This window comes from Chenopodium quinoa, unplaced genomic scaffold (genome assembly GCF_001683475.1).
Source record: "Chenopodium quinoa cultivar QQ74 unplaced genomic scaffold, ASM168347v1, whole genome shotgun sequence".
Lineage (NCBI taxonomy): Eukaryota > Viridiplantae > Streptophyta > Magnoliopsida > Caryophyllales > Amaranthaceae > Chenopodium > Chenopodium quinoa.
Window position 1 is genome coordinate 489177 of NW_018742238.1, and position 25593 is coordinate 514769.

At 34.5% G+C, this 25593-nt stretch overlaps 2 protein-coding genes across 2 annotated transcripts; both read right to left on the bottom strand.

Annotated features, from left to right (window-relative positions):
* Positions 1-4748: 4748 nt before the first annotated feature.
* Positions 4749-6625, bottom strand: LOC110735123 (dof zinc finger protein DOF2.4-like). The gene is made up of 2 exons (XM_021915278.1): positions 6327-6625; positions 4749-6102 (listed from the first exon to the last, which is right to left on the bottom strand). Exons 1-2 carry the CDS (start codon positions 6381-6383, stop codon positions 5146-5148), a joined length of 1014 nt encoding a protein of 337 aa, XP_021770970.1. The 5' UTR covers positions 6384-6625; the 3' UTR covers positions 4749-5145.
* An 8492-nt stretch (positions 6626-15117) lies between these two features.
* On the bottom strand, positions 15118-25495 carry LOC110735132. The gene is made up of 9 exons (XM_021915291.1): positions 24592-25495; positions 24406-24467; positions 24230-24320; positions 23600-23686; positions 23429-23482; positions 20247-20431; positions 19134-19216; positions 18924-19024; positions 15118-15675 (listed from the first exon to the last, which is right to left on the bottom strand). Exons 1-9 carry the CDS (start codon positions 24637-24639, stop codon positions 15475-15477), a joined length of 912 nt encoding a protein of 303 aa, XP_021770983.1. The 5' UTR covers positions 24640-25495; the 3' UTR covers positions 15118-15474.
* Between the last annotated feature and the right edge of the window lie 98 nt (positions 25496-25593).

Sequence of the window (25593 nt, forward strand, 5' to 3'; positions counted from 1 at the left end):
GGCTGGGTTGCTTGGAGCAGCTTGGATGTTTACCCGTTCCTTCTTATCCCTGGAACGGGTGTGCTTTGTTCTGAAGGACCCGTCTGGGGCCACATAGGTGTCGAGTCCATACTCATCACCGCTTTCATGGTCCGTCTGGACCTCAGGCTCGGCCGATGGCCGCTTGTCCTGATCCGGTGGTACAGGGTTAGAAGCCATCTCAGAAGTACTCTCCCCACAGACGGCGCCAAATGTTTTGGGGTTTTCTGAAGTGTCCTGCAGGAGAGTTACAATTCCAAGAATGCCCTTCAACCGCCTGTACCTGCAAAACCACGAAGACTCTGGTTGGGTGGAGCTCCGCCTCCGGCGATCAAGTCAGTGATGTACGGGAGGAAGAAAGTGCGTAAAGCGTTAAATTACTTCTCGCGTAATGGGAGAATTCCGCAATTAAGATTGCTCGGTTTTGGTGTAAGTGTATTTATGATTGTATTCAATGCCCCATTAATGAAGATTCTCCCACTATTTATAGTGGGGAGCATTGGTTCCCCATTTAGGGTTCCTAGGACACGTGTCAGCAGGGGATTGGAGCCCTGCTGACCAATGGCAAGGTGTCACATGTCGCTCAGCCATTGGGCCACGTGGCTGGGGTAATTTTTACCCCAAACAAGAGTTGTATGCAAAAGTATTACCGAGTACTTTGGATTTAAAATGTAGTTTTGGACAAAAAATCTCAAAATTAAACCCTTGTTCTTTTCTTTTTCTCTTTTTTTTTACTACCTCCGTTAAATATTAGTTCCAACTTTGGAATATTTTATATCTCACAAATAATACTCCAAAGTTACAACTAATATTTAACGGAGGTAGTACAATTTTTCTCCAACTGAATTTCTTTATGCATGATTCCAAATTTTGAAACAAGTCTCTCTCTCTTTTTTTCGTTTTTTTTTTCATTTCTAAAAAAATAGCATTTTTTAGTGTAAAATCAGAATCTTTATTATCTTAATTATTTTTCTCTCAATATGATATACTCTTCTGAATAACTCTTGGCGCATAACACCTATTTGTTTTAAAACAAATAAGATGCCTAAGTTGTAAATATTAATATGAGTATAAAGTCCCATCAAATAGGTAAATAGTACCATTAAATGTTGTAGTGGTATAAATATTATTCTAATAGTACAAATAAGTATGCAATTGTACATCAAATATTATACCACTGTGAAATATAATAGTACTACTAAGACAATCTATAATCTAATGGTATAATATACATACATTATAGTACACAAAAAGTACCACTCTAATCATAAAAAGTACCATTATAATTAAATATTAAATGACTATTTTACCCTCTTATTTGCAAAGAAAAAATATAGATGCTATGCGCCTAGATGGACTATACCTTTCTTAGCTCGATTTAAAATGAAAATAACAAGTAGAGTCGAAATTACAACACTTGTACAATGTACATTATACACAATGATAATTAAATTACATTGTACGCAATGATTATTAGAACATACTCTTCATAATTATATTATCATGAAATCATAGGCACAAGGGAAGTTCATAATCTCAAAAATCCAAAGAAACGGTTTTCTTGGAAGAATTAAATCCAACGAACAATCTCCTTGGTGTTTGGGCCTTTTGTCAGAATTGGAATTTTCAGTTCCACGAGGGTAAAGTGCACAACAACAAGAGGTGCTAATATCAATGAATTGAATCTAACTTTAGGACTTGATTTTTTTTCATTATTTGTTGATGGAAATTCTGTTAAATGAAACATCTTTCATGGCCCTTATTTCAATAAATTGATCATTTTTAGTCATATATTTATTTAACAGATTTATATTTTTATTTATTTATTTGAAGAATAACGAAATACCCCCCTCCCAAAAAAAAGAAAGGTAACATAGTTGTAGCTTAGACGGTCTAAAAGGGATGTTGCTGACTACTTTGGACAGGAAAAGCAATAGTAAAATTGTAGCAAATGCATCTCAATCTAACATTCTTAGATACTCTTATGACTTCTTTTTGCATTTCTTTGAATACTTTTGTTTGGTTTTGTGCAAATAGAATTAGAAGAATACAGTTTTGCAATCTAGGAATATTCATACTTGTCAAAGTTGTCATTGGTCATATGAAAATTCCCGCTTAGTGATGATAAAGGAGGAATTTACATGGTTTGTAAATAGGAGGGCAGAGGCGTTCTTCTAATTTTATAGTCAGGATTAGGACAACTGCCAGATACCGAACTGCAAAAAACCAACGGGCTCCACTTCTCTTCAGGATTGGGTCCGTAGACATATTTTGCTTTTTTATAGTCAGGATGGAACTTGAAGTAATCGTATTCAGGCTTTTGTGGCTACTTTGTGGACTATATGGGTCACAAGGAATAAACGTGTTTTTCAAGGAGAAAATGGGTATTTAAGATGTTATTTTGGTAACCTTAAGGAGGCGTTTCTCCTATTACGCGATTTCACTAAGTCGGATAGTGGATTACAGGGATCAATATCTACTACATATTCCTCTAACATTCCCCCTCCGGGATTTTTGCAAGCTTCTTTAGGGCAAATGAATCATGTCCTACTCTTCAATGACACTTTAGCTCTCTGTACTATTCGAGTTGATGGTTCGTGGCATAAGACTAGTAAACACTACGGGGTAGGGTGGACGATAGAGCTGCGTAACTATGGGGAAAGAGAGTCTGGTGGCTTTTCTGGAATTGCGGCCTCAGCTTTGCAAACTAAAGTTTGGGCTTGCCTTTATGCTTTAAGATGGACCCGTGATAATGATTATAGGTCGATAAAAATCTTAACTGGCTCTGCCTTACTTGTCATGTCTCTTACAAAAAAGGGACCCTCGGATATTCACCTTTTCTGGACTTGAAAGGAGATTATCAAAATTGGAAGCACCTTTCAGCATTGCATCTTTCTCAAGGTTGACAGAGCAGAAGTTCAGCTCTCTCATCGTATAGCTAACCAGTGTCAGGTTACTTTAAATAGTTTCTCTAATTCTGCTACTTTTGATGTTTTTAAGTTCATTTGTTTCTTAGTCTTCCTTTCTTTATGCTATTGTCAAATAAATAAATAAATAAATAAATAAATAATATATATCATTTTTATAAATTACATACTATATATGCAGTTATGCATTTTAGATGAGTGTAATTTCAATCATACAGTTTTGTTTAATTTATCTCATTTTCATATATTTCAAAAAAAAAAAAGTCGAAATAAGTTATGTTTATACAAAAGTTTATGTAGATTTTCAAACAACCGCAATACTTGTTTATGGTGTGTTTTTTCATCTAAACTTATCAAATCAAACTTGGTCAACCTGATTTCACCGCATGTTTATATCTTTATACCTTATTGGATCTAATAAACCTTGATTATAACCTTAAACTTATGTCTGTAAGGGGAAGGGATCGCACTAGCCTAATCAATCAAATAATCTATGGTATATTCATAAAAATAAAAAAAAATAAAAAAAATAATAATAAATAAAAATAAAATAAAATTATTATGGCAAGGTGATGCTCTAGTCACTTCAAAGTTCCAAGTATAATGATTTAAGAAAATATTTTTTTTAGAAGATTGCATCCTGTTAGTAAAAACAATTAGTACATAATTATACACGACGAGATGAATGTCATTCAAAGGGACAAAGACCCCTTCAAAGTTGTACGTTTTGTTAATCTTTTCAGGCAAATCAATTTTGCATATAAAACTAAATTTCTTTTCTCTTTTCACACATCGTCATGTTATAAATTAATTTTTCAAAAGCTAGTATAAATCTAATTTCCAAGATTATTGTTAAAAAAATATTTAAAATGGATTTAGTTATTTTGCATGGGACCATATTTCATGTTGAGGCTCCGCCTAAAGGAAAAAAAGGAGTGTTTAATGTAAGATGCTTTGTAATTGAAAGTTTTCTAGGTACTGTTCGTCAGGCTACGAGTAGTATTCTTGGTTCCACAATATATTGTGTTACTTTGATCATATTATATATTTTTTTTTAATATATACAAACAAAAATTGCTATGTAAAATATTATTGAGTTTGTCTCAATATATATATTTTCAATAATAGAGCTTCATAAATTGCGTTAAGAAATATATAAATTAAGATAATGTAATTATTTGCAATAGGAGTGATACTTTGTACATATAAAGTTATGATTATATTAGACAATAGTTTGGTATCATATACTCTTTTATATCCTTTTTGTTCTTCTCACTTTGACATTTTTTGTCTAATGAAGATTGTTACGTGAAAGAACAAAAAGGATCAAATCAAAGGGTACACAATTTTGTTCTAAAGCCTTCATGTCTATGGATAACAGAAAACAAAACAAGATTGTATATATAGGACACTAAACATTTGCCTAATACGTTCATCCATCTAAACATTATAGCAATATGATCATTACTACCTGTCTACCTCTATATGAAACAGATCACAGTGTACTTCTTGTTATCATAGAGCATAATTTTAATAATGTTGCAGCGTTCGTGTAGTCATAATTCATCATACTACAATAGGTTATTCAATCATTAAAATTGTGTAAATGTGATTATGTGAATGAATACGAAGTAGGGTTCATTCATAGTACCCATTAAACAAAATATAATTACAAAAAAGTAATGCTCTACCAGTTTAGAATTAATAATCACGTTAACAGCTAGTGTAAGTTTTACTGGTAATGCGACAAATAATTCCGACTAAGAGAGTACAAAAGATGCAAATATATGATGGTTAGAAACATCTAGAAAAACTATTGTCATTGATTTCTTCAGATAGTGAAATTTGGAAACACAGTACAACTCATTAAGTACAATATATGATATGATGATATTAGCTACATTTCAAGCCAAGAATTTGGCCAATGTTTCAGTAAAGATCATGACAATCCGCCTCATTTCATGTCATGATAACAAAGATGGTAGATAATGAACCTAATTAACTAATAACTAACCCTATAAACATATACTTTTTCTTAGTACAACAAATTAATTAAAAGAAATCTAACCCAAAGTTGATCGATCACGAAGAACTAACCAGCTAGATTCGAACCCTATCTTTTAATCCTCAATGGATCTGGATAAGTAGATGGTTAATTAATACAATATAGTAACTAATAGCTCTAGGACTTATTTTAAAACTACCCCAAGAGATGGCTGGTCGAAGATGGAGAATTGTAACCCGAAAGATCACTAGTAGTCCACACACTCGAGTTCCAATTGTATTGTTGATGATGCTCACTAGGTTGAACAACCTCGAAATCCTTATTATGTGCTAAGTTTAACCTTTGGGAATCCTCGAGTTTAACGGATGCCACTCGATCAAGGACCTCTGGATCTAGTGGCTTCGATTGAAGGGCGGTCTGGTGGTTAGGCATTAGCCTCCCACCTAAGAGCTCAACACTCCCAGGAGTGGTGTTCTCAAAAGGGTGCATATGTTGCATTATGCCATTGATTCTTCCTAAACCTTCAAAACTTCCCATAAATGGAAATTCCATTTCTGCCCCTCCACCACCCAACAAACTCAACCCTATGCCATTAGGGTTAGAGCTCCCTAGGTGATGCAAAGTCGAGGGCAAAAACGGAAACTGAGGCATATTATTAGGGGTAAGAAACAAACTTGTAGAACAAGAAGATCCTCCTGAAGTAGTACTACCACCACTAATCATCGGAGATCTCGACGATCCATTACTAGCGTTGTTGTTGCTACCGCCACTGCTACTGCTCCTCCCTTTGCTTCGTTTGGTTGTCCGGCGAGACCCACCACCTACCGGAACATTCCTAAGGGCACCGCCTCGAGTCCAGTACCGCCTACATGTCTTACAGAAGTGTCTAGGCTGGGAGAGGCTGTAGTTGTTAAAGTAACAGAACTTAGTGTTAGTTGACTCGCAACGAGGGCACTTCTGACCTGGTTCAGGAAGAGGAATCTGAGCCTGGCGAGCTCGATCAACCATCGAGTTAGGCTTGATCGAGCTCACTGACCCACCACCGACACCTCCTCCTCCTCCTTCTCCTGGAAGCCTTCCACCATTAGCCACCTCATGATGAGCAGAAATTATCAGTTGTTGTTGTTGATGATGATGTTGGTCATTGGATTGCTGTCAAAAACAAAAAAAGAAAAACAACCCAAGAAATAAATAAATTTAGACAAGAAGCAATAATAAGTACATAATATAATTGCGTATATTCGAATAAAAATAAAGATATGGAATAATATACATCTTTAAATTGATGCTTTCATTTTTTTTTTTCTTTTTCATCCAATACTAAAAACAAGTTAAAAAGTCGAACAATGAAGAATTGTTTTAAGCAATAAACAGACCTGATGCCAAGTCGAGGAATCAAGATGATGGTAGAGTGGAAGAGAAGAGAAAACCATGTTAATAAAAATGAATCAAAGTAATTAAGATAAGCTAATAATAAGTTAAGTTTAGTGAAGTAAGCTTTCTTCTTTGTGAGTTGGAAAGAAAGGGAGGTGATGAGTAAACATCAGCAAGAAGCAAAGTGGAGAAAGAAAAGAAAGAATGAAAAAGATAAAGTGAATAAGTGAAGGGGAATTCAAGAGAGGATATAATGGGAGTATATATTTTGTGCTTCCATTAAAATACTAACTTTTGCTTTTGTTTTTATTTATTTTTAATTTGTTTTAGTTTTTTTTAGTGAGATTCGATGTGTTTGAAAAAGGGTGAATTAATCATGAGCATGGGATTGTTAACATTTGAACTTCTGTCTGTTTATTTATGCTTGCATGATTTTGGGTGAAGGCTGTTTTTTTTGGGGGGCGGGAAGATCTACTTCTTGCTCTATTTTCAAGCTAATCAAACCTCAATCAATGTAAGCAAGATTAGCCCTAAAGTCTTAAGACTTAAAATGACATCACTTTTTAATAGGTCCCATTAAAAATAACGTCATTGTATTAGCTAAGACTCTTTTAATACTCACTCATATTTAGCACGTTAGCCCTAAACTCACTTAACACTTCTCATACCATATATTATTATATTTTAAGTGCTAAATATGAGTGAGTATTAAAAGAGTCTTAGCTAATACAATGACATCATTTTTAATGGGACCTATCAAAAAATGATGTCATTTTAAGTTTTAAGATTTTAGGGCTAATCTTGCTTTAGTAATAATAAAAAAAAAAAAGTAGGCCCAACACTAAGTCTTAAGTTGAGTCTTGAATTTTCAACACTCAACTTGAGACTTAGCTAAGATTTCTCAAGAAAAATGGGATCAAACAAAGAGTCTTGTCTTAAGACCCAAGATAATGATGTCACGTGGAGTCTTAAGACTCAGGGCTAATTTTACTCTACTTTTATTATGTTTTGCATGAGTATGTATATATATTTAACCAAAGTTTAGAATTTGGTGCAGTTAGTTAGGGATTCACCGGTTACTATACCTTGAGTGTATGTAAGTATGTTAAGGTTGAAGCCTCTCATCTCTAAGTGATTGGGGGTGAGAATTATTTGGCTATAATTCGCATTACTTTCAAATTCATATGCTGCAAAAAAATTAAATGGACTATATAGTATCATCAGCGTTGAAATATAATTAGGATTCTGCTTATCGTATACTTCCCTTTTTTTTTTCTTTTTTTTTTTTTTGAAACAATTGTATACTTCCTTTGTTTCTTTATGTTATTCTTTATTCATTTGGAAATTTATAAAGTTTTTAATGCAAATGGAATTTCATAATCAAAATATATATAAACACATACGAGGTCTTATTTGACTTCTCTATTTTTGTTCTATAGGAGAAAAAATTTACTAATTACACCCTTACAAGTCAATCAACGCAGATATACAAGTCAATGCTTAAGAGTAGAGAAAGGTGGGGATCTCTTACTCTCAACTACTATCTCCGTTTCATATTTTTTGCAACTTTAGGGTATTATTTGTGAGATATAAAATATTTCAAAATTGCAAAAAGTATAAAACGAAGGTAGTATATGTTGATGGGGAGACTCAAATGGAACTTCTGTCTTCAAAATCATAAAGTACCCTACAATCTCAACCAAGTATGCTTAGGCAAAAAATTGACAAAGATTGATTGTCTCAATGTTTTGATTAAAATTTTCAATCGTGGAATGTGGTTACAACAATTACTAATTGGAGTTACCTTGATGCGTGACTGTGAGAGGATAATGGAAAATTGAGGTTACTTTTATTAACAAGTTGAGTTATTCCTTCAATATTCAAAATAAAAGATATATGAGTGATTACTCAAATAAATAAATGAGGTGACTTTTTATTAAAAAAAATAATAATAATAATAATAAAATAAAATGAAATAAAATAAAATAAAATGAAATAAAATAAAATAAAATAATAATAATAATAATAATAATAATAATAATAATAATAATAATTGATGTTAGTCGTATAATTAAAAAAAATGAGGTTATTTTTATGGACGAAATAAACCTATCCTTATGAATAATTGAGGTTTAAAACACTTTTATAAATAAATGTAGTTATACTATGCGGTTGATCACACACATTATAAGACTTGCTAATGCTTATATTTGTGCAAAAAGAAATAAAAAATAAATAAAATAAAAAGAATGAATAACAAAATGATATCAACGACAAACTGTCTAGACAACTTTAGTTTAGGGTATAGTAGAGATGGAGTCTAGTGAGTCTATACTTATGTCATCAAAACTTTTGTCTCAAAACATACTTTAACTAGTAGTTTTTCAATCGTTGAGTGACCTTTGGCAAGTTTCACAACGAGTCTAGAAGTTTAGATAACCTTATATTCTTGAACAAAAAGTGTTTGTTATATTACTAACTAGGTAAATCTCATGGCATGACCATCCTTATTTATTTGCATGACGTGGGGCTCTAGGGTTTGGTTTATCATCTTTATTGTATTTCATACTTGCTCCATTTTCCAAATATTGCAACATGGGAATAAGACAAAGATTTTAAGAAGAGGAGAGAGATGGACCGGATATGGCTTGACCGGCCCTTCACAGATATGGATATCAAAAGAGAAATGTTCAATATGCATTGCTCTAAGTCTCCAGGCCCGAATGGGTTCACACCTGACTTCTTCCAAATTTACTGGAAGGAGGTAGGGGGGCTTGTGGTGGACAGTGTCCATCAATTTCTGAGAACTGGAAACATGCTTACAGAATGGAACCAATCTTTACTAGTGTTGATACCAAAGGTTAGTGTTCCAGAGACGGCTAATCAATTTAAACCAATCAGCTTGTGCAACACAGTCTGTTAAAGGGTGTTCTCCCGGGCCTAATTTCTGAAAATCAACATGCTTTCATTCCAGGGAGGTACATGGAGGATAATATCCTCTTAAGCCATAATCTTATGCGTCTTAATAACTCGAAGAAAGGTTCTAACTTCACAGCAGTTAAAATCGATATGTCTAAAGCATATGATGACAAAGTGGACTGGCTCTTTCTTCTTAAGGTCTTACAAGCTTATGGTTTTTCTAGTCACTGGATTAGGATGGTCTCACAATGCATCCCGACAGTTAGTCTCAAGGCCGTCATCAACAGGAAAACTACAGAACATTTTTTTCCTAATTGTGGTTTAAGGCAAGGGGACCTCTATCCCATTATCTCTTCATTTTCTGTATGGATATTCTCTCTAGAATGCTGACGTTGGCTGAGGATATCAACCAATTCAAGGGTTTGAAATTTTCTCGTCGGTTTCCTTCAATTTCTCATTTGTTTTTGCCGATGATGCAATGCTGTTCTTTAAGGCAAATGAAGAGTCATGTATATGCATTACTGACATCCTTCACAAATTTGGTAATGCTTCTGGTCAACAACTGAATCTCCAAAAGTCATTTGTGAAATTCTCTCCGGGCCTTGACATCAACACAAGGTTGGCTTTGAAGCAAATCCTCTCTATGTCAAAAACTTACAATATGGGATCTCATCTGGGGGATCCGATAGACATACAGGGAAAGAAAAGGTTGGCTTTTCAATACCTAGTGGATAAAGTATGGGAGAGAATTGTTTCATGGGCTTCGTTACGCCTATCTCAAGCGGCAAAGCTAATCCTTATCAACACTATCTTAGTAATCATATCGGCCATGTCATGAAGTGTCTGAAGCTTCCGCAAAGCATTGCAAACAAGATCGATTCGCTCCTTACTCGGTTTTGGTGGTCCAACAAGGGGAATAAAGGAATGCACTTGGTAAGTAGGGTAATTACTCAAATTCCTAAAAGTATGGGAGGTCTAGGGATTAGAGGTACTTCGATTCTTAATGATGCCCTCCTTTTCAAACAATCAATAAGGATGCACCTTAATCTACAACTTCTATCTCAAGGGTGCATAGGGGGTTCCAACCATGTGATATCTGCAATATGGCTAACCATATGTTAGAATGGGGAACCCATCAATGGGAAGGAGAAGCCTATAGCAGAAGGTTACTCGGTCTTTCAAGGATGGTTTCGCTTGGAAAGTTGGTAAAGGGAGGGACATTAAAGCAATCTGTATGCCTTGGGTTAAAGGGGAAATCCCAGTTGTGAACTCAAATCAAAAGCTGGGGTTTTCCTTGAATTGGAAAGTGAAGGATTTTATCAATGAAGATATGACTTCTTAGAATGCGGGGAAGGTAAGGGAGTGTTTTGACTGGAATAGTGCAAAGTCAATTCTGTCAATGGAGCTGCCATATTCAAGGGAGGATGATTTCCTTTATTGGAAACACCATCCATCGGGGAGATACACAGTCAAGACAGAGTACTACTACCTCTCAAAGGAATTGGGTTTGAAAGATCCTCCTTCTCCACTACGGATCAGACTTTTGTGAAGCTGGTGTGGAGATTGAATATTCAGCCGAAATGGAAGCTCTTCTTATGGAAACTGTTTCATGATGGTATTGCAGTTAAGGTTAACTTAGCTAGAAGAGGAATACAGGTCAATGAAGCTTGTGACTTTTGTGGGATGGAAAGGGAAGATAGCCAACACCTCTTTCGATTTTGTATTCTAGCAAAGGAAGTCTGAGAGAATGGATCCCTGACAATTTAACCTGACTCTCCTGGGTCCAACACTTTGAGGAAATGGATTCAGAGCTATATCCTGCTCTTTTATAGCGAGGATGGTAAGTATAGCACCTGTAGCATCCTGTTCATTGCGACATTATGGGGCTTATGGAAGACTAGGAATGCAAGATGCTTCAATGGTGCAAGTGGAACCGCTAGCTTAGTTACGGAATTCACAAGCTTAGCAATGAATGACCATGTTTTCAACCAACAGAGTATTCACCATGATGATGACATGGCTATAACAAGAGACGACCCAAGCATCCCTCCAGGTTTTAACCATGTGCAACTAGGAAAAGAAAAGGTGGGCTATGACACATTCGTTGTTGAAGTGGATGGTTCTTGGGATAAGAATTCTACTAGAGCAGGGGTTGCTTGTCAGTCACAAGAAATGATCAAGGCTACACAATGGATGAGGGCGGAAAACACGGAGCAGCCTCGTCAGCTATTCAATGTGAAGCTTGGGCTTGCCTTGAAGCCATGAAATGGGCCCAAGGAAAAGGAAAACAGGGGATCATGATCCTATCAAACTCTATCTCTCTTCTCAACAATCTACAGGGTAAGTTTGGTAAGGACATCACGATAACTTGGATGTTAAAGGAGATAAAGGAAGTGGGGGCTAAGTTTCATAGGTGTGCAATCTTGAAGGTTCCAAGAGAACAGGTGCAAAGGGAAAACGATATTACAAGAGGATATCGTTTTTCCATGTCTAATTATGTGTAGTTTCTTTGTGTAGTACCATTTGCTTTTGTCAAAAAAAAAAAAAAAAAAAGTGTTGTAACATGCAATGGATTCAAAGTTTTATTACATCACAGTTTTCCTAATATTACCAAGTTTTATGACATCAAAAATCCTAAAATTTCATTTTTGTGTTTGCTAAAAGTATAAGATAATTGGTCGCATCAAACTATTCAAAGCATTATTTCTAAAAAGGTTTCAAATTGTACAATATATACCTTAAGTCTTAAGAACAACTTCATTGACCCATGTTCACCAAATAAAAACAAATCTATTTTGATCATTAAGAACTTAAAAGAAGCGAAAGATGATCCTAATTGTAAAACTAAAAAAAAAAAAATTAAAAAAAATTAAAAAAGTTAGGAACAAAAGAGCTAACGTTGATGTTTAATAAACAAGTAATTTGGAATCTAACATAGAATCAACTTTATTGTATAGTCACATGACCATATATATTTTGGTTGTGTAATGTCTATTATCATCTTTATATCTTATTAACACTATTAATATGACATGTACAACTAGTAAATAAGCGCCGTTTGTCAAAAGTTCAAAGTTAAGTGGGGTTTGAAGAGAATTGGGTCAAGTAATTGAATTTGGCAGCTAAAAAAGAGTAAAAAGGAAGAATTTGCAATCTCTAGGCTTCCTATTTGCCACGTCATTGGGATTTATCCACTTTTTTGCATGAAAATCAGCTAAAGACCATTTATCTGTGGAGATCACATCAGATAGGAGGAATTAGATTCCCACTCCACCATCCATTTATGGAATAGTGAAAACAATCATTATATATTTATCCTTGTTTGATTATTATGTCTTTTATGTCTCCTGATACTTACTATTATTTTGACTTGACACGCTTGTTTTTATATGATTTATTCATCACTTATATTTGCAAGGAATACCTAAAATATTGACTTATTTCAGCCCATAAGCTATTGTATCTAAACTAATTACAAATCATTAACCGTTGAACCCAAAATCGTTGACAATTTGAAGCTGTTTCAGTATGTTAAAAACCTGAACAAATTCATTCCTACCTATGCCAAATAAATATATTCCTCCGTTTCTTTTTAGATGCATCACTTTCTAAATAAGGAATTTTCAAATTAGTTGTATCACTTTTCTTTTTAGTTAATAAATTCTCTCTATCTCTCTCATATCACATGGGTCCTCTTTTTTCTTTCTTTCTATCTCTTTCATCTCCAAAAACTTCCTAAGAGCAATTCCAATGGCAAGCTAATTGTTAAATTAGCTTGCCATGCCACATAAGCTTTTAAGCTAATTGTCATTTTAGCTTCAATGGTTAGCTAATATAATAGCTTACTATTTAAATGGACCACACCTCCTTAATTTACGTTGATAAATTTTATTTTATTTATTCTAATTTGTTTTATTTTAGCAAGTTTTTTTCCAAGTAAATTAGCTTGACAAGCAAGTCCCTAGCTACAACCATTGGAGTTGCTCTAAGAATCCATGATTTTACAATTAATGCAACTGAAAAAACGAAGAGAATATCTTTTTATCTATTGAAATTTCTCTAGGGTAACCCTAAGTTTTGTGTTTTTCTATCTCTTTGATAAAGAAACTTAATTTTAATTCTCAATGACAAACATGTGTTTTCTGTTATACTTGAGAATGTGACATTAATAACTATTTTTCATCATAAATAACTTTTAAAAGGATTATTTCAAACACACTAGCAATTTAAACTAAAATGACACAAGTTGCTTTTGACAAATTGTTTTTCCTTCCTCTCTCATTGAATTCCCAGTCCTAATTTATTCTGGTTTATATGAGATACAAGGGGAAGGAAAAAAAAAAACCATTTTTAAGTGGAATTTGTGTCAATCTAAACAACACCAAGATCATTAATTTAGTTTGAGTTAACAACTCTTTTACAGTTCTCAATAACGAAATTTAGTGGTTAATGCCACATTCTAAAGCAAAACAAAAGAAATATTGATAACCAAAGAGAAAGTTCAAAAACTAAGGGTCACTATTAAGGATTTTTCTTTTTATTATTCCATCATAATAAATAAGATTGTTTATTGTTTCGAGCTATAAACAACCTATTAATGAGTGATAAACAAGATGTTTGCAAACATTATATTAATGAGCCCAACACAAAACTATTCGAGTAAATTTGTTTCGTAACAAACCTTAGATTTTTGTTAAAATTTGTTCAATTCCTTAATGAACAAGTTTGTGGGGGTGAGCCATTAGTCTTGTGTCTGATTTGGGATTTGGGATGATGAAATGGAAGAATTATTTTATTAATGGGCATAAGGAGAAGAGGGCTCACTTAAGGGGTGGGGATAAGGAAAATCCTTCAAATGAATCCCTTAGATTTGATCCTAGAGCCCATGAATACGAGGTGGGAAGTAATGCCACTACTACCATCTCAACCTTAAATGTTGGAATTGAAAATTGGTGGTAGTAACAAACACAAAAAATAGGTAATTGAAAAGGAACAACGTATCTCCCTTTATATCCCTTGTTTTCTTTCCATTCACGAGAATCAAATTGCTTCTTTTAACATAATTTAAACAACCAAATTTTGGTACTCCTTTCGAGCCTAAATTTTTTTTCAATTTTAATTGTGCACGTTTGTCAATGTATTAATTTGACCAAAGATATCTTAATTTGTATTGTAGGAAAATATATAACAACTACATTATTAATAACTACTTTTAAGATGAATCAAATAAGACCCAACATGAATTTGTTAGATTTCATAACATATTAAGAAAAACTTAGTGGATTCTCTCATCTTAAAGATAAATAGTGCGATATTCCAATGTGAATAAATTATAAGGAATGAAAGGAGTACTATAATAAAGTGTTTTTAACGATTAATTTAGTTGTGCTAATAAAATCAACACGTGGTCAGTTGTGAGTTTTTTTTTTTTTTTTTTTTTTTACCTAATATAAAGAACAAAAATTTAATTGAGAATTTTCATACAAACAAAAATAAAATAAGTAAAATCCGTCTTCCCTAGCCTCACCTGTCATCTTCCTTTCCATCTCGACATAATTAGATTTCTTAATCACCCCATTATCTGGTTAAGAACCAAAAACGCTAGGACAACCAATTTAGCCATTGAGCAGGGATAAACTATATTACGGCAACTTACTTCAATATGAGATTGAGAGAGCAACCCAATTCAGCGCAGTTAAGTTCTTATAGCTCTTGTCCATTTCCTCATAGCCTTAATAAATCCCCGTCTCTTTAATATGAGTTGTTTTGCTGCTAATTTCTGCTAATTTACTAGCAGCATTAACTTAAGATTTACCCAAAAAAAAAAAAAAAAAAAAAAAAAAAAAAAAAAAAAAAACACTCCGGTAACAGAAATTTCAACTAAATACTAGCACTTGTTCTTCCATGGTAACAGTATTAGTAGAACAAGGCATTACAAAAGGTATCATTATCACCAATCGTTTCTCACGACCGCTAACCATATACAAACAGACATACAATGCATGTAAAAGATGGATGAAACAATAGAAAATCCTAATTTATGACAGGTATAAGCAAATATCCTCCATATATCCTCCCTGGATTTCAAAACACCCTGGTAATATGCATTATAAGCCGCATGTCACAGCCCGCCAAACCCCTATCCCCCTATTAGTCCCCCGGAAACCCAGTTTACATTTTAAGATTGTCCTCATGTATCAGACATCAGAGAGACAGCAATATAAGAAGAATTTATCCTAAACCACTGCAGCTCTTCACTTTATCAAGGGCGGCCTCTTCCATTTGAACTAGTTTACTGCAAAAAGACTCAACATCATCTGCCTCTTCTTCAAACGTGATCCTGAATTCTTTCCATTGGTATTCACTGCCACCACTAAGAACTTTAGCCAACATATCGAAGCCTTTTTGATCAACTGACAGAATGTAGGCATCCTTCACAACATACAAAAAGTAAATTGTTGCTTAGATTTGCAGGATATGAATAAGCATGGCATTGTAATGAAGGCCACTTTAATTGATGCTAAATACAACTTCAATTTATATCAATTCCAACTTTAAAACAGCAAAACATGTGTGGTTGAACCAAAAAAACTGACTGGATTTCTGCAATCCGATGGCAATGGATAAGGTTGACCAAGATAACGACCTGAAATTCAGATTGTCCTAGAATCTGCACCCCAAAACTATGGAATAGAATCCCTATTGATTTTCCACTCTTTTATACTGTGGTTAATGTTCGAAGAAGATACAATGGAAGAGAAAGAAGGAAGCTTCGCAATGATCATCACAAATAAAGATAAAGTGGGCATCAGATTCATATGTTAGCTAAAACAAATAAAAGATTCATATAAATCAAAAAATTCTGCATCTTCTGCTAGCAATAAAAAGGGCTTCAGATTCTTATGTTAGCTTAAACAATTGTTTCATAACATTTGAATCTCTCGCTGTAGCCCAAGGACTTCACATTTGTATGTGCGAAAGGCACCATGCTGTTTTTAAGAGCAACAGAGATATCTTGTCAAGAATCTGCAGAGTCTTGGGTTAGCAGTTGATCCTGAATAATTCTTATGATAAAAACAGCCTCGAAATTAATCTTCAGGTTAGAGATACCCTCCTTTCTATCTTGAGAATGCCACAAGGAGCCAACTTGTGAATTCATATGGGAGCGCCAATTGATTTAATGGGAAAGAAAGTTGTCATTTTCAAGCTTTAGAGAGCCAGCAGTTTGTTAACCTGGTTTTCCAATGGCAGCATGTATGAATTACTTGATGCTGCTGCAAAAAAGTGTCCAAAATCGATTCACCTCTTTTTTGCCTCTTTTAGGTGATTAATGGAACTTGAGAAAAATTTATTCACTCTTAAACAAGTCAACAGTGCTCTCTTGAGGAAAAAGGTATGTAGAATGCACCACAATCTGCAACTTTGACGTACTTCCTTCTTCTTAATTAATTACATCCGCCGTTATTTAGATGCATCCCTTTCTACAAATAGAAGTTTCAATTTAGATGCATCATTTTCTTTTATAGCTAATAAATTTTCTCTATCCCTCTCATATCACATGACCCTCTTTAATTTTTCTCTCTCTCTCTCTCATATCACATGACCCTCTCTCTCTCTCTCTCTCTCTATACTCCAAAAATTGCCTAGGAGTCTGTGAATTCAAAAGTGATGCATCTAAAAAAAAAAGAGGAAGTACAAAAATAGCAATTGGATGGGCTGGAACAAATTTCAAGAAAAAGTAAGAGAGTTTCAGACCAAAAGACCCCATGTGATTAGAAATAGAAAAGAGAGAAATTAAGGTAAACAAGTGGGTTGGGTAAGGGTAAAGTTTGTACTACCTCCATTTCATAATAATGTTCTTAACATTTTTTGTTTGCAAAAGAATTAATGCAAAGAAGAGAGTGTAAATAAGGTGGGTGTGCATAAGAAAGAGATGGATAGAGTAAAAGAGGTGGGTGGGTAAAAGGTGAATAATGTTAGAGAGAATGAGTGGAAAAGTGTAGGTACAATGGGGTAAGGGGGTAAGGTAGTAAAGAGGGACATGTTAACAAAAAGGAGTAAACTAAATAAAATAGATAAGTTAAGAGCATTGCAAAACGGACAAAAACAGAATATGTTACGAACATTATGAAACAGAGGCAATGTAACTTATAATGTGAAGAGAACACTTCCTAAAATAGAATTGTTGCAATAATTTTGAAGCTTCCCAAATAGTATTGTTGCAATTTATTAAGAACGCAAGAAGTATAATCCTTTGGCTCCATTCTTGCTCATGACAGGTAAAAAGAAGGATGTGGCACATCTGGCTGCTTCTTAAAGGATGAGGAGGATTCTAAAGAAAAGGAAAGTACTGACAAATAGGTCAATAGCTAGATTCTGGAGATCAAATCGAACATCTGACTTGCTGGGATCTTTAAGATGGAAGATGTGCAGTATTGTGGATCCAAAGTAATCCAAACCCACCAAGATGGGATGCAGCCCAAATTAATAGATGATGTGAGATCTCATATGTGAGGGACAATGGACTGCCTACAGACAGTATGGATGATTTTATGTATTGGAAATTTCATCCCTATAAATTTTATGCCTTTTCTCACTCAAGCAACTATGTCACAGGGAACTATTACAACAGAGATCATATCCCTTTTCTACAAAAGACAAGATTCTGAAAATTTCTATGGAAACTTAACATCTTCCCCAAATGAAAGTTATTTACAAGGAATGTCAGGAAATTGTGGCATCTGGCATGACTGCATAGCATTAGGGTAAATCTAAGCAGAAGGGGCCTTTCTACAAAGGTAATGCGTGAGCAGCATGAAGATGGTGTACAACACCTCTACTGTTTATGTGACATGTTTGGGGCACAGCCCTTTTACTATCACTCAAAAAATTAAAAAAAATACTTCAATCACATATCCTGCCATTTCATAGCCAGGACGGGAAACTTAATCAAAGGTTATTTCATTAAATTTGCATAATATGGGGCATCTGGACCCCCCAACAATGAATATTTCAAGGGAGCTAAGAAAATCAGGTGATTGTGGCTGCCCTTATCGCATTTGGAATGGGTCTACATCAGATTTACAAGATACGACAAACTGCTACTTTGTGTACTTTAACCCCCCAGAGGATAAGGAGTATAATTCCTTTTTTTTTAAGCAAATGTTGGCCATTATACTTTGGGTTCACCTACTAGATGATTCTTGGGAAAATTACAAATCATCTACAAGGTTTGCTTGGGTGATGAAGGATGAAGGAGCTACAACTCACTCATACAAGGATGGCTGCAAGGCATGCCTAGTTTGACGCTTCAAGCTGACGGTTTAGCATACTTCATAGGCCTATATTGGGCTAGAAAAATGCAGTTCACACATGTTCTCATCTGAACTAACTTCTACAAAATGGTAGCTTTTAAGGTCAATATCCAATGAAGTGGGGAGAATCTGATCCACACAAATAGAATCTAAATTTCACTGCATCAAGATTTTTTTAAATAGGCGAGTCTAAAAAAGGTTTACTTATTTGGTAACATCATACAGCCCTTGGAAGCCTTAGAGGAAAGTACATGGTTTTGTTAACAAAATAATAATTAGTCACCTTTTTCCCCTTTTGTTGCCTAACTATCATCTTATTGAACATATCATGCAATATCCATTCATAACGAGAAATTGATAGCTTACCTTTGCATTCTCGTTTAAGAAGGCAAAACAAAAAACAACTAGTGCTCTACGCCTTATCCCACTCTGATTGATGCCATCAATTAGCTTTGCAGTAAAAGGAGCTACAGAGAAAACATTCTGTTGATTAGCAAGTGAAACATTTTATCACAACAAATATTAAGTAATAAGACAAACATGAACAATTGTCATTCTATCCAATAAGAATCTTACGTAATTTGTCAGGCTTTGCTGTTCCAAAATCATCTGGATCCACTTCATGATTGCCACCATTGCCATCAATGAACATGCAAGAGCTGGAATACACACATATACAAGTAGGAACCAACGCATACATTAATCTGTTAACGAATTATTATGCACCCAACAATCATTTATTTAAATACTTCATTATAAGGTGACACTTCTTTAATCACGTTTGCCAAAGCACAAATCCGATAAGCAATATAAAAAGTAGATTTTTGAAATCATATATCGAGACGAACATAGCAAAAACCCACATTACTATATTTTTCGTCATGTATTAATCACCAAAAAAAAAAAAAAAAAAAATAAAAAAATAAGTCAAAGGGGAGAGCGTGAAAAGTGCTTAAGTCAAAATGTGTCTACCAAAAAATAACGAAGTCTGTATTTCTATTTTTAGGGGTGGAAGGGGGACAGAAGGGAAGTTGTAGACTTCGCAACTCTCCTCCAAGACTTCACTTTACATATGGGTCCACATCATAGAATATTCAATGGGCCACACGCTGTGAGTTTCCTAAAATATTTTACTAGAATTTTTTTTTTTTTTTTTTTGGATGTAGAGAGAGCCGCAAGGGCAATGATGTAGACGAGATTAGGTCTTGAGTACCACCCCCCAAGACTTTAACCAACTAAGCTAGTTGGCATCCACAAGAAATAATTAATTTATTACATATTAGGTCTCAACAATTTTCTTTTAAAGTGGTTGTCACTAGTCAACCACCAACTTGAGTAGAAGAGATGACAGAGGATCAGAATATCCCAAGTTGGATTGAGTTGCAGAAAATAAGGCTCTTGGCTGCAGAGTCCACTACTTAGAGCATCAAGGCCGTTAGTAATATATACGTGCCAAAATTAGTATTTACAACTAAGTTTTGTGTTGCACTAATAATGGTGTGGTAACTAAGTACAACAAAGTTCCAACTTCCAAGGACAATTCCAAATAGAACTATGAGATCCAAATTTGAATAAATGGAAAATTTTGGTGCAAACTACCAACAATTGATCATTTTGGGAATAAGACTTTGTTGTTGTAGAATTTTCAAAAAAAAAGAAGAAAAAATAAACACTAAATAGATTTTCTACCTGACATTGAACTTGTACACTGAATAATTATCATCATTGTCCAGAAGCTCTACAAGGTTTTCACTTCGAGATGTGTTGCCAAAAGTTGAGGAACTCAATATACCAGAACCTGCATAACTTGACTCAATTATTTTCTTTTGTTCAGACATTACCATTTTCCGGACACTTTCAGTAGCAGACCTAACCTGTGAACAAAACAAAAAAGGATCGAATAAATAAAGCCTTCAGGGGACAAAAATATATAACATCTAAGAAAATTTATAAGGAGAACAAAACTCGAAGGACAACAAAACTTTATCAACCCAATCCAAGAAAAAATATGGATCCATTCATCATCTTGAAGATTGTCAGTTCCAAGAAGCATAAAAAAGGGTATCTTTTACCACATTGATCTCTTGGATTTATGTTTGTGCATATCCAACCAAAAAGAATGCTCTTTGGTCATATGTATTTCCATCCAAAGAGTATGCACCCATCCTGCCTTTTGAAAGCTAGGAACATGTTGTGTAGTCCAACTCTCCTAGTTGACCTAGTTGACAACCATCATTGCTTGAATATAACTTCTTCAATTTCTAGCCTCATCTTTAAAAGTAATAACTTAAACAATTAAAGCACACATACACACAATATAAATACCCAGTCTCTGCCTATTAGACTGCTCTGTACGGCTGTACCTCAAAAATCTCCATGATGTTTTCTTTAACCGTCTCTAGAACCTTAGCTGTTTAACATAGTAGGTCTTCTTCCTACTAAACACCACAATTTCTCCACAAAATATCAATTTTCGTGTCAAAACTTGCTCTATATTAAGTTTTTAGGGTATTTTTGGTCCTTTGGGTCTATGTTAATCGGACTCGGGTACCCATGTCCGACACGGGTACGTGTCCAAGTGTTTGAATCAGCTATTTTGTGAAAATTTTATGTAATTTTAATCTAAAATGAAGTGTCCAAGTGGCATACCCATGTTCGAGTGTTACGAGTCTGACACGGATACTCTTTTTTTTTTTTTTTTTGACAAGACGAATACTTGAGGTAAAATGAAGAGTTTGAGTAACATAGTTTTAGGTTCGATTTGAGGTCAAAATTGGAAAATAGTTATTGAAAATGTCTCGTTTTGCAGGCTAAGAATTACTTCGGTTTGCGTGACACACACAAAAGGAAGCATTGCCACTACTTTTGGGTGGTTTGACCTTAAATCGGACCCAAAAGACAAAAAAACCCCTAAAACTTTAATAGAGTAAGTTTTGGCACAAAAATCGATAACTTTTAGTTACGAGATGATGAGATCTAACTTTTTTGCGTTTTGTGGGTGGTTAAATAAAATACACAAAAAAACAGGAGGTTAAATCAAAATAAGGTGTTTTAAGGGGTGGTTAAATCAAAATAGGGTGTTTTGAGGGGTGGTAAAACACAATTAACCTAAATAAATACTTACCTCCGTTTTTTTTTAGTTGACACGTATTCCTTTTTGGGAAGTTTATTTTTAGTAGACACGTTTCTATTTTGGGTAAGCTTTTTCTCTTACATTTACTAGTGTACCCCACTTGCTTTATTATTCTCTCTCATTCTCTCTCCTCTCCTTATTATGTGTGCCTAAATTGAACGTGTCAACTAAGTAGAAAAGGAGGAAGTATTATAAAAGACAAGTCAATAATCAGAGGTTAAATAAAGCCTACATGGGTACCACAAGCTTAGTAATTACAAAAGAAAATAAATCTACTTAGTTTACTTTATCACTTCCCCATCTCACAAGACAGCAGGTCCATCACTCTATTTTACTGGAGAAAGAAACGGAACAGCCAGCGCCAGACAAGGTGGCTGTAGGAGTCTAGATGCCTGAAAAGTGTACCACCCTAACAAGCAGAAGAAAAGTCGTCTTAATTGTTGCTTTTGTGCATCTCAACTTCAATATTTGATCTACTGTAGAAAGAGCTGATATTGTTATCTCAGTCCCGTGTCTAACCACCTTGTCCACGCCCGGTGACATGGGTATGGCTGGAGCAAACGGTGATTCTAGCATCACATATGCTAGATCACCTATAACTATTACAAAGAAACTACAAGTGAAAATTAGTTCTAGAATAAGGATAGGTTAAAATATCTATTCATAACAACTTATCTCAATATGGAAATCATAATTTGGGTGATCAAATTATGGTAGAAAGAACGAGCATTATACCTCTAGCAAAGGCCAACAAAGAGAAACAAAAAGGACCATTTTTTCTTGAGAGCCAAACTACACCTTAGCAGTTTTGGTACACCAGTTTAAGACTCATAAAATCTTTTCCTAAATTCCAAGAGTAATCTTGGAGAAAATGGTAATGAACAATATCCTAAAAAAAGTGGACAATAACGCTCAAGACAGAAGAAACCTCCACCAGTGGCTTTTATGCCAGTGATTTGCTTATATCTAAGGATTCAACGACACAACAGATAATTAACAAATTCCAACAGCAATCAAAAGACACGGTTTTAAGGATAATATCACACCAAAATGCAGAAATTTCAGAAAAGATGTGCTACAAACATATGTGAAATACTGCTACGTACATATGTGGAATATTTCTCGGCATATAAGTATACAAATGACAAAGGCCCCTCTTCCCCATTTTCTTCCCCTCCTCCCCCCCCCCCCCCCCCCCCCACACACACAAAAAAAAGGAAAGGAAAAAGAAATGCAAGGAATAATACAGTAACTAATGCAGCTAAATAACTACTGCTGGGTGTTCACATATACTCATGACTGTAATGTTATTTTCTTGATACAAAGCTGGCATGGCCGTGGACTGTGATGATAAGATTTGCTGCATATGCTGAAGATGGCTCAAGGAAAAAACATGAAGCCTTCTGTTTAATGAATTGAGATCGAATTTATTTGCATATTCATTAGTTACAACCTACGTCCAGCTGAAGTAATGTATCAGTCAGCAAACTTTCCAAAGAACTAATGATCAAGAAGCTGTAACATATAATTTACACAGCGTCCTCATTAACCGTAAGGAGAAATCTACAGAAAAACAGTCACACTGAAACTAGTACTATAAATGCTTAGGAGAAATTTATAGTAGTGTGTAGTAACAACAGTCACAAGTAGAAAAAACACACGAGTAATTTGAGTGCAGAAAAAATCAAGTTTTTTCCATATCATTCTAAAGTTATCTCTCATAGAAAGGCTGATTTACCTTCTCATCTCCTAAAGGAACAACTTCACCAGTTAAAGCAATTCGAACTGGAAGCTGTAACACAAAAGAAAAAACGAAACATGAAAAATAAAAAATAAAAAAAGAGAGGATGATCGTCAAGTGTCTAACAGATATTAGCCACTTTGTTTAAGATTACATTTTTAAACTGACCTTTTTCATTGATCTAAGTAAATTTGCAAGTGGCCCAGGGTAAGGCCTGGGCACTGCAAAGGAAGCACGTTCGTCAATGAGAGTATTCTGCACCCAAAAAATAACCACAAGTTTTAGCTCCAAAAACAGCAAGATCTCATCAACTAACATAGTGAACTTAGCTTCAAGCATGATCAATTTAATTTTCACTTTCCTTCTTTTTACCTCTTTTTGGCTATCCATTCTATGGCATACCCCATAGTCCCATACTAGTGCCTGCCTCCTCTATGTAAGATTCCTCCAGGAAAGAATTTAATCTTGCCACTAATGTTACAGAGTAGTACATAGACTCAACTTACTTGAAAACTTCATACAGCCAAAATACGCGTTTTCCAAATTTTAGATTTTAAAATACGATAAGTAAATCAAACCAAAAATGCATGAAGATCTTATTAAATTCAAAGCCGATTATTACTCTCACACCCATTTCAATCCCACAATCCTAAACACATAAAAAAAATTACAAGCCATTGTATAGCAAAATCAAATTTTGGGACGCGACTGTAGAAATCACCCAAGTGCAAATAACTGAACACATACAAACAAGCAATTACAAAAGGAGGAAAGAAATTGAAATATAGGTCACCATACCACATTATGCAAGTCTTTTTCAGGAACCCAAATGTAAGGTCTCCCCTTCCTCAATAAATACTTCACTTTTGAAGTATATATTTCCTGCTTGCTAAGAAATATTAAATGGGTATCAACACATATCATTATTAAAAAAAAATTAAAAAAAAATTGTTTGAAGAAAATAGCAAGCATACCTTCCTTTGGAATCAGCTTTAATGGTATTAAGATTGCCATGCCAATTTGACGCCAAAATATTCTGCAAAATTAGGCCAATTTGAAGTATGATGAATTAAGAACAAGTAAATAACCAAAAATGGATTTTATTCAAAAATAAAAATGACATAATTTGTATCAATTAACAGGAGAGGGAGAAGAAGAACCTTGCATTTTTGAGCTAAGGCTAAGGCTGTGGATTTGGTGGATTTCATGAGTAATCAAGTATCTTTGATGTTGTTGCTCAGGTGTTCGACGAAATGACTGACTGAAGAAAGTGAAGATTGAGCGGGAACTGGGAAAGCGTTGTGTAACGGGAGCAGAGGGCGTAAGAGAGTAACGTTAAACCCGAGCAAGGTACTGGGGTTTAGCCGTTTAGAGTCTGCGCCTCCTTTTTTTGGGTGTGTTTACAAGTGGGAAAATTAGCCCACGTTTGTTTTGTTTTGTTTATTTTTTTTTTTTTAAAAAAGTTTGATGAAGGACCTTAGAGCACTCCCATCAGTGAGTGAAAAAGCCCTCACGAGTGAAACTTAAGGTGTAAAAAAAAAAAAAACCAAACACTACTTCAGTGAGGGGAATTCTTCTCATGGTTGAGGAGATTGAAAAACGCACAAGACTTGAGGGGAAATAAGGATGCACAGTGACAATGTCGGGGCCCACGAGCAAATGACGCCAGCGCATTTAGCTTGTTGAGAAAGCAGCCAAAACAACGCGTTTTGTGCTTCCTCAGGCCAAAACGACGTCATTTGGTTGCAATCTCAGCAAAAAAAATTTGAATTGCATGGCAACTGGCGCGCATCAAGGCAACCAATGAGATTGCGTCACGCGTCAGTGCCATTTAATTCAGCCAATCAGAATTTTTCTCTTTTTCCCAACGGTTATATTCAATTTAACGGTAATAATGCCGTTATAAATATATAAAAAAAAATAAAAAAAAAATACACCAACGGCCATAAAATTTTATTCTCTATAAATAGACATGCATTTTGATATATTTTGATATACTTTCAAAAACCCAAAAAATCTCCTATATTCACTAATTTCCCAATCCTCACTTCTTCTTATTATTATAATTATTAATTACGGTTTCCTTAAAAAAAATTATTATTATTATTATTATTATTATTATTATTATTATTATTATTGTTGTTGTTGTTGTTGTTGTTGTT